Genomic DNA, 16,787 nt, shown 5'->3' on the forward strand with positions numbered 1-16,787 from the left:
CTAGCCATGTCATCATTTCTGGGTGGGAGCGTCGAAGGGCCTAGGCAGCGAGTGGAGTGAGCCCACTGCCCAGTACCAGAACTGAAAGGGTTGGGCTAATGGCTGTGCCAGGTATCACTGCTGAGGCAGGCTATTTTGGGCTCTGACACACAGCTGCCTCTAGACAGGGGAGAACCAAGTGTTGCAACACTTGATTAGCGTGGAAACTTCCTTTCACACAGAAGCAGGATCCCAGAGGGGGTCCCTGATTGGTGGCAGCTTCCAAGACCATCTCAAACAGTGTTTGGACCTGTTTCATCTGTATCCTCCAACTATTTGGCCGTAATTCTTCCTTGAGCTAAGCAAGGCAGAAGCTCTGCCTGCTGCCAGGAGTGGAAGGTGAAGAATTTGTTCCCAACTCCAGTTGAGGCTTTTGATTCCCTCAAAGCACTTCACCAAATCAAAGCCAGTCACAGAGAATGGAGGAGACACCTGCCCAAAATACCCACCGTCCAGAGAGATTAATGTGCTTTGTTCTTCCTGACCAAGACTCGCAACCACATTCTGAGGACGCTCCAGTGCCCCTGTCTCATACATTCCAAAGGAAGCTGAAGCTATAGAGACAACAATCAATCAGGGGCTGATGGTGGTGCTTTTGGGGGTCTAGGAGAGCCCAAGGCCCTGATATTTTAAAATGTCCTCCTCCTCGGCATCTCCAGCAAGTTGCCACTGCTGGTGAGCTTCACTGTCTGCCCCGTTGACACGATGGGTTTCTAACAGGGGACGCCATTGATGGTCTGTGAAGACAATGCTCGGCAAACCCCTGACAGATGTCGTCTCATTTGACTCAGCAACTCAGGGTGGGGTGGGGGAAATTCACAGAATAGAAATTCATTTATTTCACAAATACATGTTGAATTTTTACTATGTGCCAGGCATAGTACCTGCCGAGTCAAGCCCTCGAGGAAAAAAAAGCCTTTAGTCAACGTTCGAGCTCACATTCTAATTCTCAACTTCGTGATTTGTTAATCCATCTTATAGGCGAAGAAAGCGAGGCATAGACAAGGAGCCGAGCTGAAACACTGGCTAGATGCGGGTAGGGGTCTGAGCCATCACTCCCACCCGGAGGCGCGGTCTCCATTCCTCGGAAGCCCTTGGTACGGCCCCGTTCCCCGCTGAGTTCTGGGCTGCAGCGGCAGCACTCTGCTCTAGCACTAACTCAAGCTGCCAGGGCAGCGTCAGCGGACAGATGAAAACATGCGGGGACCTGCTGGCTACCAGCCGGGGTTCCGCAAGCTCAGGTCTTGGGCGGGGCGCGGAGGGTCAGGCCCCGCCCCTCGCACGACGGCCTTAAGTGTGCGCACGCGCAGGGGGTCGCGCTTTCTCCGGGCGGCGACACTGCCTCCAGCCTGGGACGTCAGCGGCGCGCGACGTGCTTTGCTATATAAATGCGGTGGCGCCCGGCGTAGGGACACTTCGGTCCTGAGTGCTTGGGCGTTCGGTCGTTTGCCGGCGTAGCGGCCAGCGCTTGAGCCCGCCCTTGCTCTTCGCTGTGGCATGGCGGACGAGGGGAAGTCGTACAGCGGTCAGTGCTGGTCCTCGGGTCGGGAACCGGCTATCTGGGGCGCGGGTGGGCGGCGCCGGCCTAGGCCTCAGCCTCCGGGGCGTGAGGCCGCCAGGGGCCCGGCGTCCGCGGGGAGCGGCGCGCGGGGGGTCGGGGGCACTCGAGGTGGATTACAGAGTTGTTGACTCCTGGATTCCTCCTGGAATCCTGGTGTTGGGGGACCTGCGGCTCGGAGCGGGTGGCTCGGGGGTAGGGGGACGGGATTCCTTTGAACTTTGTGGGTGGTTGATGCCTGTCAGTTCGGTTTGGCGGCCTGACTCTTCCTTTAATGTGAGTTAGTGCCCTACTCATGGGCTGCCCTGGTGCCCTATTTTTTACTGCGTCCAGTCGGTCTTGAACCCTCGGGCCTGGGCTTTGGCTTAATATTCGAGACTTACACATCAACTGGATGTTCCAGTCTGAACACTACACTGGGTGTTAGTTCTTTGTAGTAGTTAGGAGTGCATGGTGGAGGTTGAAACCGTGAATTTAAAACTCTCCTCTTCCACCCCTTTAAAGTGGAATAACAACAGTATTTCTTAAGAGTTGGGGGGGAAGTAGGGGGGAAAATGAGATCATTCCTATCAAGTGCCTGAAGCATAGTGGCCGGTACTGGAGAACAGTTCTCAATGAATGTTAGCTGCGCCTTCTGTGTTCTTTTTTCCTAGGGTCATTTGTTGAGATTCATTGTTTACAGAGTGCTCGGTATTAGGCAGATCTCTTTTGGGAGTTAGGGACCCTTTTTAAGACGCTAGTCCTGCACAGCATGAATCAGATCATATTCCTGGAGAGCATTCCAGGGTCCCTGGTTAAGCACCCTAGCCTGGCACTACCACTAGAGCCTGAGTCTAGAAATTGTCTCCTGAGTTAAAGGGCATTTCTGGCCAAGGAATCGAAGAGCTCCTCAGAAAACTTCAAAGTGGCAATTTGAGAACAAGGAGAATTTTTAGAGGATCCTTAAACTGATCATATTTGTAACTGGCATCTGTACTGTATAGACAAAGTATTGAGTGGCAGATTTCAGGTGGCTTTCAGAGGTCTGATTTGTGTTCACTTACACTTTTGGGTCTCACATTTATACATTCTGCTTCTAATTCCAGTTTCTACTTCATTTTTCAAAAGCCCTGCACAGATTTCCAATAACTTTTCCTTGATGCTGACCTCCCACAGAGAGAGTTCTTTCCTGTGGACAGGCAGCGGAGTTTGCATGGAGATGGCCTGTGTAGTTAGTATGTATCTCTTCCAGTAGTTCAGAGTAGAAACTATGATTGCCACACCAAGCCGGACCAGTTACTTCTAATTTGTGTTCCTGTTTCTAACTCCAGAACACGATGATGAACGCGTTAATTTCCCTCAAAGAAAGAAAAAAGGCCGGGGTCCCTTCCGGTGGAAATATGGTGAAGGAAACCGTAGGTCTGGAAGAGGCGGTTCTGGTATTCGGTCTTCCCGCCTGGAGGAAGATGATGGAGATGTGGCAATGAGTGATGCCCAGGATGGTCCCCGAGTACGATAGTAAGTGACCAGTTGGTCTGGTTTGAATTTAGTGGCTCATGAGATTATATGGCCCTTTTACTGTCCATGTCATTTTCCTTCCCACCTGTTATAGTGAGAAATGCCAGGACTAGCTTAGCGATTGAACAGTCTTAGTTTAGTCCCGCCAACACAGTGCAGGAAGGTCTTTGAGAAGACTTTCCTAGCATTTGTGGTCATTTTATTCTCTGTTTACCCACAGCAACCCCTATACCACCCGACCTAACCGTCGGGGTGATACTTGGCATGATCGAGATCGCATTCATGTTACTGTGCGGAGAGACAGAGCTCCTCCAGAGAGAGGAGGGGCTGGCACCAGCCAGGATGGGACCTCAAAGAACTGGTTCAAGATTACAGTGAGTACTTTGAGAAAGTAGATGGTACAGTAGAGATCGGAGGCCACGCTCAGAGTGGAGATGTTTAATTTTATTCCACAAAAATTATTCTTTTTTTTTTTTTCGAGACGGAGTCTCGCTCTGTCGCCTAGGCTGGAATGCAGTGGCCGGATCTCAGCTCACTGCAAGCTCCGCCTCCCGGGTTCACGCCATTCTCCTGCCTCAGCCTCCCGAGTAGCTGGGACTACAGGCACCTGCCACCACGCCCGGCTAGTTTTTTTATTTTTTAGTAGAGACAGGGTTTCACCGGGTTAGCCAGGATGGTCTGGATCTCCTGACCTCGTGATCCGCCCGTCTCGGCCTCCCAAAGTGCTGGGATTACAGGCTTGAGCCACCGCGCCCGGCCTTTTTTTTTTTTTTTTTTTTGAGACGGGGTCTCGCTCTGTCACCCAGGCTGGAGTGCAGTGGCCGGATCTCAGCTCACTGCAAGCTCCGCCTCCCGGGTTCATGCCATTCTCCTGCCTCAGCCTCCCGAGTAGCTGGGACTACAGGTGCCCGCCACCTCGCCCGGCTAGTTTTTTGTGTTTTTTAGTAGAGACGGGGTTTCACCGTGTTAGCCAGGATGGTCTCGATCTCCTGACCTTTTGATCCACCCGTCGGCCTCCCAAAGTGCTGGGATTACAGGCTTGAGCCACCGCGCCCGGCTTTTTTTTTTTTTTTTAAATGGAATCTTGCTCTGTCATCCAGGCTGGAGTGCGGTGGCGTGATCTCGGCTCACTGCATCCTCCGCCTCCTGGGTTCAAGTGATTCTTCTGCCTCAGCCTCCTGAGTAGCTGGGACTACAGACACCCACCACCACGCTCAGCTAATTTTTGTATTTTTAGTAGAGACAAGGTTTCACTGTATTGGCCAGGCTGGTCTTGAACTGCTGACTTCGTGATCCGCCCGCCTTGGCCTCCCAAAGTGCTGGGATTATAGGCATGAGCCAGCGCGCCCAGCCCAAAAATTATTCTTGTTAGCTGATTACGCCATAGTCAAGTATCTGTCTCTTCTCCTAGGAATCAGTATCTTCCAACACCTTAGAGCAGGTTCAGAGAAGGGGTGGAAGAGAAATATGAAAACTGTGGTTGTGGAAGGAGTAATTCCTCTGGATGTCTTCATTTGGCTCAGGCTGAGTATGGGGCTTGGAGTCCATGAAGTTCTCTGAGGGACAGGCAAGGTGTAAATAATATCTTGAAACTTTTAGAATAAAAAAAATTGATTTTTTTTTTTTTTTTTTGAGACGGAGTCTCGCTCTGTCGCCCAGGCTGGAGTGCAGTGGCGCAATCTCGGCTCACTGCAAGCTCCGCCTCCCGGGTTCACGCCATTCTCCGGCCTCAGCCTCCCGAGTAGCTGGGACTACAGGCGCCCGCCACTGCGCCCGGCTAATTTTTTCTATTTTTAGTAGAGACGGGGTTTCACCATGGTCTCGATCTGCTGACCTTGTGATCCGCCCGCCTCGGCCTTCCAAAGTGCTGGGATTACAGGCGTGAGCCACCGCGCCCGGCCGATTTTTTTTTTTGGAGGGATTATAAGCGTAAGTGGGCTGGGTAAAGTGGCGCATGCCTGTAATGCCAGCAGTTTGAGAGGCCGAGGTGGAGGATCACTTGAGGCTGGGAGTTCAAGACCAGTCTGGGAAATACAGCAAGACCCCTTCTCTACAGGAAATTTTAAAATTAGCCAGACATGGTGGTGCATGCCTGTAGTCCTGGCTACTCCAGAAGACTGAGACAGGAGGATCGCTTGAGCCCAAGAGATGAAGGCTGCAGTGAGTTATGATCGCACCACTGCACTCTAGCCTGAGTGACAGAGTGAGGCCCTATTACTAAGAAAATATAGCAAGTGTTGGCCAGGTGTGGTGGCTCATGCCTGTAATCCCAGCACTTTGGGAGGCCGAGGCAGGTGGATCACCTGAGGTCAGGAGTTCAAGACCAGTCTGACCAACATGGTGAAACCCCATCTCTACTAAAAATACAAATAATTAGTCAGGCGTGCTTGTAATCCCAGCTACTGGGGAGGCTGAGGCAAGAGAATCGCTTGAACCTGGGAGGTGGAGGTTGCACTGAGCTGAGATCGTGCCATTGCATTCTAGCCTGGGCAACAAGAGCGAAGCTTTGTCTAAAAAAAAAAAAAAGAAAAGAATATAGTAAGTGTAAGTAGACAGAAAGGAAGTTAAAGAATCTATGTATGTCTCAAGTAGAAAACCTAGTACTGGTCTTTTCTTTAGGTAGTCTTTTAAAGTTTGGTAGAAGGTATAAAAGGCATTGTGTTGGGTCTGCTATTCAGCCTTACTTATCGTTCCCTTCTTTGCTCTTTCTCTCATTTCTAGATTCCTTATGGCAGAAAGTATGACAAGGCATGGCTCCTGAGCATGATTCAGAGCAAGTGCAGTGTGCCCTTCACCCCTATTGAGGTAAGACAAGGCCTGAGTGGCTGGCCAGGCATCAGGGATGGTGAAGGGGCAAGCTGGACTCCCAGTGTAATGCCCCTCCCCAAGGGGCTCTGGACTCCCAGTGTAATGCTCCTGTTTTGGACTCCCAGTGTAATGCTCCTGTTTCCTCTTGCAGTTTCACTATGAGAATACACGGGCCCAGTTCTTCGTTGAGGACGCCAGCACTGCCTCTGCATTGAAGGCTGTCAACTATAAGATTTTGGATCGGGAGAACCGAAGGGTGTGTTTAAAGGACCTGGCTTGGCTGGAGGTGGAAGTTGGTGCTCAGAGCAGGGACTGGGTCTTGGTCTGGGTCTTGCGGCTTAGGCTTCTCTAGAGTTTTCTGTGCCCTTTGTGTCTTCCCTCCAGATATCTATCATCATCAACTCTTCTGCTCCGCCCCACACTATACTGAATGAACTGAAGCCAGAACAAGTAGAACAGCTAAAGGTGAGGCAGGCTCAAATTAGATGTTTCCAACCCAGTCTTACCACTTCTCACACCCCCACCCCACTCATACCACCCCAGTGACCACTAAACCCTTCTTTTACCTCTGTAGCTGATCATGAGCAAACGATACGATGGCTCCCAGCAAGCCCTTGACCTCAAGGGCCTCCGTTCAGACCCAGGTTGGTTGACAGCAGTAGTTCTCAGATAGGTGGTGACAAGGTGGAATTTGTCAGGGAGGGAAAGTTTGAGGATGTTTTACTGTTAATGCTGCCCTGGGCAAACCCTTCAGCCTTCCCTTTCCTTCCCTTCTGCTTCCTGAAGATTTGGTGGCCCAGAACATTGACGTTGTCCTGAATCGCAGAAGCTGTATGGCAGCTACCCTGAGGATCATTGAAGAGAACATCCCTGAGGTAAGGCCTTTGGCCCAGTATTAGGCATGAGGAAGCAGGGTGGGTTAGATAGGATGTGGCTGGAGGGCAGATTCGTCTCTGATCCACTTGCTGGTGGTGCTTTCTCTAAACTCTTTTCTCCTCACAGCTATTGTCCTTGAACTTGAGCAACAACAGGCTATACAGGCTGGATGACATGTCTAGCATTGTTCAGAAGGCGCCCAACCTGAAGATCCTAAACCTTTCTGGAAATGAAGTGAGAATTGATCGCTCGGCTATATTTTTGAAGGGATGGGTAGAGCGTGTAGAGAGTTTGTCTGGTGATGGCAAGAGGCAAGAGAGAGAACTCGGGCCAGATGCGCTGGTTTGCGACTGTAATCTTAACACTTTGGGAGGCCAGGGCAGGAAGATCACTTAAGGCTAGGAGTTCACTTGCCTGTAGTCCAGGCTGCTCCTGGGGGCTGAGGTGGGAGGGTTGCTAGAGCACAGGAGTTCAAGGCTGCAGTGAGTTATGATTGCGCTATTGCATTCTAGCTTGAGCAACCTGTCTCAAAAATTTTTTTTTTTTTTTTTTTTTTTTTTTTTTGAGACGGAGTCTCGCTCTGTCGCCCAGGCTGGAGTGCAGTGGCCGGATCTCAGCTCACTGCAAGCTCCGCCTCCCGGGTTCCCGCCATTCTCCTGCCTCAGCCTCCCGAGTAGCTGGGACCACAGGCGCCGCCACCTCGCCCGGCTAACTTTTTGTGTTTTTAGTAGAGACGGGGTTTCGCCGTGTTAGCCAGGATGGTCTCGATCTCCTGACCTTGTGATCCGCCTGTCTCGGCCTCCCAAAGTGCTGGGATTACAGGCTTGAGCCACCACGCCCGGCCAAAAAATTTTTTTTAATTTAAAAAATAAATTAGTCAAGCATGATGTCACATGCCTGTAGTCCTAGATACCTAGGAGTCTGAGGTGGGAGGATCTCTTGAGTCCAGGAGTTTGAGGCTGCAGTGAACTATGATCATGCCACAGCACTGAACTTGGGTGACAGAGTGAGACCCTGTCCCCCCCAAAAAAATAAAATTTTAAGAGATTAAAAAAGAAGATTTCAGAGCTAAGCGTAGGTACTGGGGGTATGGGGATCCAGTTGGCTGTCTTCACCAGGGTCTCCTCCCTTTTTCCTTCCACCTTTTGCAGTTGAAGTCTGAGCGGGAGTTGGACAAGATAAAGGGGCTGAAACTAGAAGAGCTCTGGCTCGACGGAAACTCCTTGTGTGACACCTTCCGAGACCAGTCCACCTACATCAGGTCAGTTGTAGCCTGTGTCTCCCCTCCTGGGGACCTTCACCCCCTGGGAGGCTGAGCTAATGCATCCTGACCAGGGCCCGTCTGCGGAGATGTGCAGCCCTGAGCTGGAACCACCTGTCCTTTGGGAGGATCACGTGCTCCCCACTTTGGTCTGTCTATGTCTTCCAGCTTTGTCCTGAGATCCTTTCTCTTCTCTTCTGACCTGACTATCTGTTTGCTGGGTCTGTGGCCTTTCTCTTTCTTCCTGAACACAACCTTTTCTAGAATCTCCCTACCCTGTTGTTCCAGGAAAGGCATCTCTCCTTTCTACTCTGACCAGAGGGTATTTGTACATACCCTATAGATGGAGTGGCCTTATACCAAGAGCCTGATGTCCGTGGGCGGAGGAAGCCCTCCCTGCCTGGGACTTCCTTACTGAGATGGGCCTTCCGTCCTTTGTACTGTGATGGTCCCTCTTGCCCTTGCGCGAAGAGGGACCCTTTTCTCAGGATCCACTTGCCCAGGGTTGTTGCCTGGGCATTCCTGCCCATGCTGAGGTTGAGGCCTCCTAGGGGCTGGTGGCATGCAATCTGTCTATCTCCCTGAAGAAGAAACCTGGGTTCCCCAAGACGTGATCAGAGCTGGGGCCCCGCCAGCAGGCGAGGGAATCCCAAGGCAGGTGCTGGGCGTGGAGGCCACGGGGGCATAGGCTACCAAGGAGACAGAGAACTGAGCCCCTCGGGGGCGCTGCCTCTCCCTCACTCACACACTGCACGTCACCCTGTTTGGCCCCGGTGGATGGCTGGTTAGCCAGAGACGGGTAAGATTCCTCAGGGAAGGAACAACCTAAGACAGGCACAGTCGCAGAGGGGCCATCAGGAGATAACTTGGGGGCAACAGAGGTGGGGCACGGACCCTCACCCCCACAATCCTGCAAGGGCCTGAACCCTCACACCTTCTGAGGGAGGTCTCCTGCCCCCATGGCTGCTTTGCTCCCCACGCCCAGCTCAGATCGGGACCCAGGTAGCAGACAGAGACCTGGCCAACAGCAAGTGCCCACTCACCACAGCAAGGATTTGTTTCTCATTTCTACCTTGGACCACAGGGATGGGGCAGCTGAAAGAAAGGGCTGTGTCAGTTTCTCCCTTTTCTCCCTCATTTTTCTAGATGCTTTTTTGCCTTGTAGTTCTTTTCCCTTTTTCTTTGCTTTCTCTTTCTTTTTCTTCTGTGTTTCCTATACCTCCCCATCTCTGCCTTGCCCCTGCCCCATCTTGCCTTCTTCTCTTTTTCCTCCTTTTCCTCTCCTTTCTTACTCCTTGGCTTCTCCTCTTCCTGAGCCCCACCTGCTCATCTCCCTGCCCCAACATCCTGTGCCATCCCTGTGGTGTGTTTGGGTCTTGGCCAAGGCCAGACCTGGCAGAACTGATGGATACCTGGTGAGGCAGCGGAGCCCCTGGGCTCCCACCCCATTCCCTCCTCCCGGGGCTGCACAGGTGAGTAGGTGGAAGGTAAGGGGGGCAGGGAGGGGAAAGAGGTCCTGGGCTTAAAGCCTAGGTTTGGAGTACTGCTCCTTGACACTCAGGGTCAGGCAGAGAGAAAAGAGACAGCCTTCAAGGCAGTCCATGTCTGGGTGCCCCGGGTCAGGTGGGGAGTGGGGCCATTTTTCCCTGAGCACAGGCTGGGAGGGAGTGGAGGGATGAGCAGGATGGGATGGGCTGTCCCTCGGGTTTGGTATATTTGCTCCTAGAGCAGCCCAGGAGGCACGGTGGCTCTGAAGCATCACTTACTTCTGTCCCGTTCTTGACAGCGCCATTCGCGAACGATTTCCCAAGTTATTACGCCTGGTAAGTCCATAATTTTTTCATTCTAACAAGCACAGTGTCTCCCACTCACAAGGATTCCTGGATAGTTTTCTTTTTCTTTTTATTATTTTTTTTTTTTTGAGGCGGAGTTTCACTCTTATCGCCCAGGTTGGAGTGCAACGGCGTGATCTCAGCTCACCGCAACCTCCGCCTCCCAGGTTCAAGCGATTCTCCTGCCACAGTTTACTGAGCCCGAGTAGCTGGGATTACAGGCATGTGCTACCACGCCTGGCTAATTTTTGTATTTTTAGTAGAGACAGGGTTTCACCATGTTGGCCAGGCTGGCCTCAAACTCCTCACCTCAGGTGATCCATCCACCTTGGCCTCCCAAAGTGCTGGGATTATAGGCGTGAGCCACCTTGCCAGGCCGTTTATGGAGTCTTGCTCTGTTATCCAGAGTGCGGTGCAATCTAGACTCACTGCAACCTCCGCCTCCTGGGTTCAAGCGATTTTCCTGCCTCAGCCTCCCAAGTAGCTGGGATTACATGCATGTGCCACAACGCCCAGCTAATTTCTTTGTGTATTTTTAGTAGAGACGGGGGTTTCACCATGTTGGCCAGGATGGTCTTGAACTCCTGACCTCAACTAATCCATCCACCTTGGCCTCCCAGTGTGCTGGGATTACAGGCATGAGCCACTGTGCCCAGCCTGGATTCCTGGATACTTTTCATGATGCTTTTATACGTGACTTCTGATCCTTCTCTGTTAGTTCTTTAGTCTACTTATGCATCCAGCCTTTTTCTCTCTGGTTTAAACTGTCAACTTTTGTTTTGTTTTTGAGACAGGGTCTCGCTCTGTCATCCAGGCTGGAGTGCAGTGGCACAATCGTAGCTTACTGCAACCTTCGCCTGCCAGGTTCAAGTGATCCTCCCACTTCAGCCTCCCAAATAGCTGGGACTACAGGCACACACCACCACGCCCAGCTGATTTTTGTATTTTTTTTTGGTAGAGATGGGTTTTGCCATGTTGTCCAGGCTGGTCTAAAACTCCTGGGCTCAAGCCATCTGCCTGCCTCGGCCTCCCAAAGTTCTGGGATCACAGGTGTGAGCCACTGTGCTCAGTCTACACTGTCAACTTTTATTTCCTTTCCACAGGATGGCCATGAGCTACCCCCGCCAATTGCCTTTGATGTTGAAGCCCCCACGACGTTACCGCCCTGCAAGGTAGGAAGCATGGACTGAGTAAGAACTTATGTGTGGAGAGAATACTGCTTCCATGTTCCTAATATCTTGTTTGATTTCAGGGAAGCTATTTTGGAACAGAAAACTTGAAGAGTCTGGTCCTGCACTTCCTACAACAGTAAGTATCCCAGGGCCCCCTCTCCCCACCCCGGGGTTGGCAGGGAAAGGTGGGCAGACCCAGGCACACCTCAGCCTCACTCTTTTGGGTTTTTTTTTTGTTTGTTTGTTTTTTGGACAGTGTCTCACTCTGTCACCCAGGCTGGAGTGCAATGATGTGATCTTGGCTCACTGCAACCTCTGCCTCCCAGGGTTCAAGTGATTCTCCTGCCTCAGCCTCCCCAGTAGATGGGACTACAGGCGTGTGCCACCACACCTGGCTAATTTTTGTATTTTTCATAGAGACGGGGTTTCACTGTGTTGGCCAGGCTAGTCTCCAACTCCTGACCTCATGATCTGCCTGCCTTATCCTCCCAAAGTGTTGGGATTAGAGTCATGAGCCACCGCGCCCAGCCATTTTGTTTGTATTTTTAGTAGAGACAGGGTTTTGCCATGTTGCTCAGGCTGGTCTTGAACTCCTGGGCAAAAGCTGTTCATCTGCCTCAGCCTCCCAAAGTGCTGGGATTACAGACATGAGCCTCCATGCCCGGCCACAACTCACTCTTGGGAGCTACTGGGTCCTTTTATGGCTCTAGACCACATAGTTCATACTTTCTCTTTTGATTTTCCCATAGGTACTATGCAATTTATGACTCTGGAGACCGGCAAGGGCTCCTGGATGCCTACCATGATGGGGCCTGCTGTTCCCTGAGCATTCCTTTCATTCCTCAGAACCCTGCCCGGTGAGTATCACATCCCAGAATCTCCCCAGGACCACTGGGTTTCCCAGCAGATACAAGGCAGCACCTGCTGGCAGCACTGCTCTGAACACCACGTCCATTCCTCTTACTCCCCCAGAAGCAGCTTGGCCGAGTATTTCAAGGATAGCAGAAATGTGAAGAAGCTTAAAGACCCTAGTAAGTGTGTGATATGAACAAAATACGATGGGAAAAGGGCATGGGAAGGAATCAGTCATAGAACTCAGGAGTATGTGGCAGCACCGCTGAGCTTTCTCCTCCACCCACAGCCTTGCGGTTCCGGCTGCTGAAGCACACGCGTCTCAACGTTGTTGCCTTCCTCAACGAGTTGCCCAAAACCCAGCATGACGTCAATTCCTTCGTGGTAGACATAAGCGCCCAGACAGTAAGCTCCTGTTGGTGCCCTGACAGAAGCCTAAAATTGGGGTGGGGGTGGCATTTAATAGACAAGGGGGGGCACTCAGGCTCTGAGAAGTGTACATTGTACCCGATGCTGCTTCTCTTTCAGAGTACACTGCTGTGTTTTTCTGTCAATGGAGTCTTCAAGGAAGGTAAGAATCTCTGGAGTCCTGAGTTTGTAGCATGGTCCCACCCCCAGCTGGAATTTTCCTCAGCACTCTTAGCCTCCCAGCTACTTTCTCTCCCATTTTCTTTTTGAGCTCCTTCTCCCATTCTGAACCCAAGCCGTCTTGGCTTGGCCTGCCTCTCCACCTGTCCTTTCTGGATATGGGAAAAGCCTGGGGATTAGGAGGACTTTGGAGTCAGGCAGTTCTTAGTTTCCATCCCAGTTTTGGTTGTGTGGGGCTGCGGACAAGTAACATTACCTCTAAGACAGATTCTTTATTTGTAAGTTGGGGTTAAGTAATAGCCATCTCATAGTGGTGCTATAGAAAGTAACTGAAGTGACTTACAAAGTGCTTGGCCTGGGGCCTGGCACACAGATGCTATCAGTGGATTAGTAGTAATTACTTTTTTTTGAGACAGAGTCACACTCTGTCACCAGGCTGGAGCGCAGTGGCGCAGTCTTGGCTCACTGCGACCTCCGCCTCCTGGGTTCAACTGGTTCTCCTGCCTCAGCCTCCCAAGTAGCTGGGCCTATAGGCGCGCACCACCACGCCCAGCTAATTTTTGTATTTTTAGTACAGACGGGGTTTCGCCATGTTGGACGGGATCCACCTGCCTTGGTCTCCCAAAGTGCTGGGATTATAACCATGAGACACCACGCCCGGCCGTAGTTATTACTATTGTCCTTTCTGACCTGACCTTTCACCCCACCTCTGCTTCCCTTATACCCTTATATACTTAATCATCCCTCTCTGACCCGCTAGGATTCTTTGTATCAAAGAAGACCATGATTCAAGAAGCTGTTTGTAAACATAAAGCACTAGTGACCCTAAGGTGTCGTTGCTGTTCTCATTGCAGTGGACGGAAAGTCCCGGGATTCTTTGCGAGCCTTCACCCGGACGTTCATTGCTGTTCCTGCTAGCAATTCAGGGTAAGTATTCTGCTTTTCACATTGGATACCAGTCCTAATCATGGCCAACAGTGTGGTAATTGGAAGGTAGAGTCAGTCTTTGGGGTGATTTCAGAAAGGCAACAGGAAATCAGGGAAAGCTCACATAGTAGTTAAGAGCCAGTTAGTTAATAGCTTGGCTCTGGAATTGTGCCGTCTGGGTTTTCATCCTGGCTCCACCACTTCCAGCAAGTAGGCTGCTGCCTCATCTGAAAATTCATTTAACAATATTCACTGCCTAAGTTTGTCGTGAGGATGAATAAAAGAGCTAAGAACTGTCCATGGGTCGGGAGAACTCTAGTGTGTTTGGTAGATAATCCTTCCAAACATTGATTCCATGGGAGGGGATAAATGATAAAAGGTAACAATAGCTAAGGGGGGAGGGGGGGACCTTGTGGATATTGAAAGAATCAGAGAATAGGAATGATGGGAGGATGACGTTATCTGTCTAGCTTTTTAAGTGCTCTTTGTCCTCAAGGCTATGCATTGTAAACGACGAGCTATTTGTGCGGAATGCCAGTTCTGAAGAGATCCAAAGAGCCTTCGCTATGCCTGCGCCCACGCCTTCCTCCAGCCCAGTGCCCACCCTCTCTCCAGAGCAGCAGGAAATGTTGCAGGCATTCTCTACCCAGTCTGGCATGAACCTCGAGTGGTCCCAGAAGTGAGTACTGGGCATGTGTAGGACGGGGTGAACTGAAGGAGGGCTAGTAGTAAATAATGAGAGCTCCTGATGGTTTTTTTGTGTGTGTTTTTGGTTTTTTTTTTATAGAGACAAGTTCTTGCTCTGTCATCCAGGCTGGAGTGTAGTGGTGATCATAACTCAATGTAGCCTCTAACTGCTGAGCACAAGCTATCCTCCCACCTCAGCCTCCAGAGTAGCTGGGCCTATAGGCATGTGCCACCTTTTTTTTTTCTTTTTGAGATGGAGTCCTGCTCTGTTGCCCAGGCTGGAGTGCAGTGGTGCGATCTTGGCTCATTGCAACCTCTGCCTCCCAGGCTCAAGCAATTCTCCTGCCTCAGCCTCCCGAGTAGCTGGGATTACAGGCACATGCCACCATGCCTGGCTAATTTTTTGTATTTTTTTTTTTTTTGGTAGAGACAGGGTTTCACTATGTTGGCCAGGCTGGTCTTGAACTCCTAACCTCGTGATCTGCCCACTGTGGCCTCCCAAAGTGCTGGGATTACAGGCGTGAGGCACTGCGCCCAGCCAGATTTTTATTTGGTTGTTTTGAGACAGGGTCTTACTCTGATGCCCAGGCTGGAGTACAGTGGTGTGATCACAGCTCACTGCAGCCTCAACTGCTAGGGCTCAGGTGATTCTCCCACCTCAGGCACCTGAGTAGCTGGGATTACAGGCATAGGCCACAGCACCTGACTCATTTTTTTGTATTTCTTTGTAGAGATGGGGTTTCACCATGTTGCCCACCTAGGCCTCCCAAAGTGCTGGGGTTATAGGTGTGAGTTACCGTGCCTGGGTTCCTGAAATTTTAAAAGGCAAAGCTTTTGGCTGCTTAAAAAAACCTAATAGTTGGCCAGGCAAGGTGGCTCACATTTGTAATCCCAGCACTTTGGGAGGCTGAGGCATGCATATCATGAGGTCAAGAGATCAAGACCATCCTGGACAACATGGTGAAACCTCATCTCTACTAAAAATACAAAAATTAGTGGGGCTTGGTGGTCCACGCCTGTAGTCCCAACTACTCGGGAGGCTGAGGCAGGAGAATTGCTTGAACCCAGGAGGCGGAGGTTGCAGTGAGCCGAGATCGTGCCACTGCACTGCAGCCTGGTGACAGAGCAAGACTCCGTCTTAAAAACAAAAAACCAAAAAACCCTGATAGTCTACCAAAAATTTGCCTGTGCATAAATTAGCATAATTTTTTTTTTTTTTTTTTTTTTTTTTTTTTTTTTTTTGAGATGGAGTCTCACTCTGTCCCCCTGGCTGGAGGGCAGTGGCGCGATGTTGGCTCACTGCAAGCTCCACCTCCCGGGTTCCCGCCATTCTCCTGCCTCAGCCTCCTGAGTAGCTGGGACTACAGGCGCCCACAACCGCGCCCGGCTAATTTTTTGTATTTTTAGTAGAGATGGGGTTTCACCGTGGTCTCGATCTCCTGACCTTGTGATCCGCCCGCCTCGGCCTCCCAAAGTGGTGGGATTACAGGCGTGAGCCACCGCGCCCGGCCTAGCATAAAAATTTTTAAAGGTTGCCGGGGCGGTGGCTCACGCCTGTAATCCTAGCACTTTGGGAGGCCGAGGTGGGCGGATCACGGGGTCAGGAGTTCGAGATCAGCCTGGCTAACATAGTGAAATCTGTCTCTACTAAAAATACAAAAATTAGCTGGACATGGTGGCGGCGCCTGTAATCCCAGCTACTCGGGAGACTGAGGCAGGAGAATGACTTGAACCTGGGAGGCAGAAGTTGCAGTGAGCCAAGATTGCACCATTGCACTCCAGCCTGGGCGGCAGTGAGACTCCATCTCAAAAAAAAAAAAAAACGTTAAAGGCAAATGGAAGTTCCTTTTCATATACTGTTCTGCAACTTAGTTTCTTTACTTACACCATGAACATCTTTCCCTACCACTGTAAAAACTATCTTGGACTTCTTGACAGCTATTTAATATTCCTTATCTTTGATAAGCCATTGGTAGAACATTTGGACTTTTACTAATTTCTCATTTGTATAAATAGTGCAAGGATGTATAAGAATGTACATATTTGTTGGCAAACCTGGGTGCTTTTATGGAATGGACTTCCAACTGGCATTTAGGGGTCAGAGTTCTTACAGAGCTGCCTGTTCTTCCACTCCAGGTGCCTTCAGGACAACAACTGGGACTACACCAGATCTGCCCAGGCCTTCACTCATCTCAAGGTAAGGTCTGGAAATACAGTGGCAAAAACACTAGGATCTCTGGGCCTTCCGGAGGTCAGGTTAGCTGGGGTTGCTGAGTGGAGATGGTAGGCCTGCCTCTACTGACCTTCATTTTTCTCCAGGCCAAGGGCGAGATCCCAGAAGTGGCATTCATGAAGTGATTGTAGTCATGCCCCAGAAGCAGCCTCCCCTGTAAATAGTCCTTGGATATTACCATCTGGTTGTCGTCTGTCATCTCCTCCTGTCTGGCCCTAGGCCGCCCCGTGACTGTGACCGAGGGAGGGAGGGCTGCCTGATCCCTCTCCTCGCCTGCCCTGGAAGCCTTCAGAAGATTGAGCCTCACTGATGCCCGGAAGCCAAAGCTTACTTTGTAGAACTGACACTAAACTACCCGAAGGATTTAGGTGCTTTGTGTACTTAACCCCAGGACCTCCTTACTTTTTAATATAAAGAGTGATGTTGTATTTTGTGTTCTGCGTTCTGGATTGGTTGT

At 50.8% G+C, this 16,787-nt stretch overlaps 1 protein-coding gene across 1 annotated transcript; it reads left to right on the forward strand.

Moving 5' to 3' along the window:
• Positions 1-1,449: 1,449 nt before the first annotated feature.
• On the forward strand, positions 1,450-16,763 carry NXF1 (nuclear RNA export factor 1). The gene is made up of 21 exons (XM_005577552.3): positions 1,450-1,564; positions 2,908-3,094; positions 3,315-3,468; positions 5,816-5,899; positions 6,054-6,158; positions 6,287-6,367; positions 6,477-6,546; positions 6,689-6,777; positions 6,905-7,012; positions 7,930-8,039; positions 9,826-9,862; positions 10,975-11,043; positions 11,124-11,179; positions 11,793-11,900; positions 12,016-12,074; positions 12,185-12,300; positions 12,424-12,466; positions 13,338-13,410; positions 13,907-14,089; positions 16,234-16,294; positions 16,417-16,763. Exons 1-21 carry the CDS (start codon positions 1,537-1,539, stop codon positions 16,453-16,455), a joined length of 1,860 nt encoding a protein of 619 aa, XP_005577609.1. The 5' UTR covers positions 1,450-1,536; the 3' UTR covers positions 16,456-16,763.
• The last annotated feature ends 24 nt before the right edge of the window (positions 16,764-16,787 follow it).

Source organism: Macaca fascicularis, chromosome 14 (assembly GCF_037993035.2).
Source record: "Macaca fascicularis isolate 582-1 chromosome 14, T2T-MFA8v1.1".
Taxonomy (NCBI): Eukaryota; Metazoa; Chordata; class Mammalia; order Primates; family Cercopithecidae; genus Macaca; species Macaca fascicularis.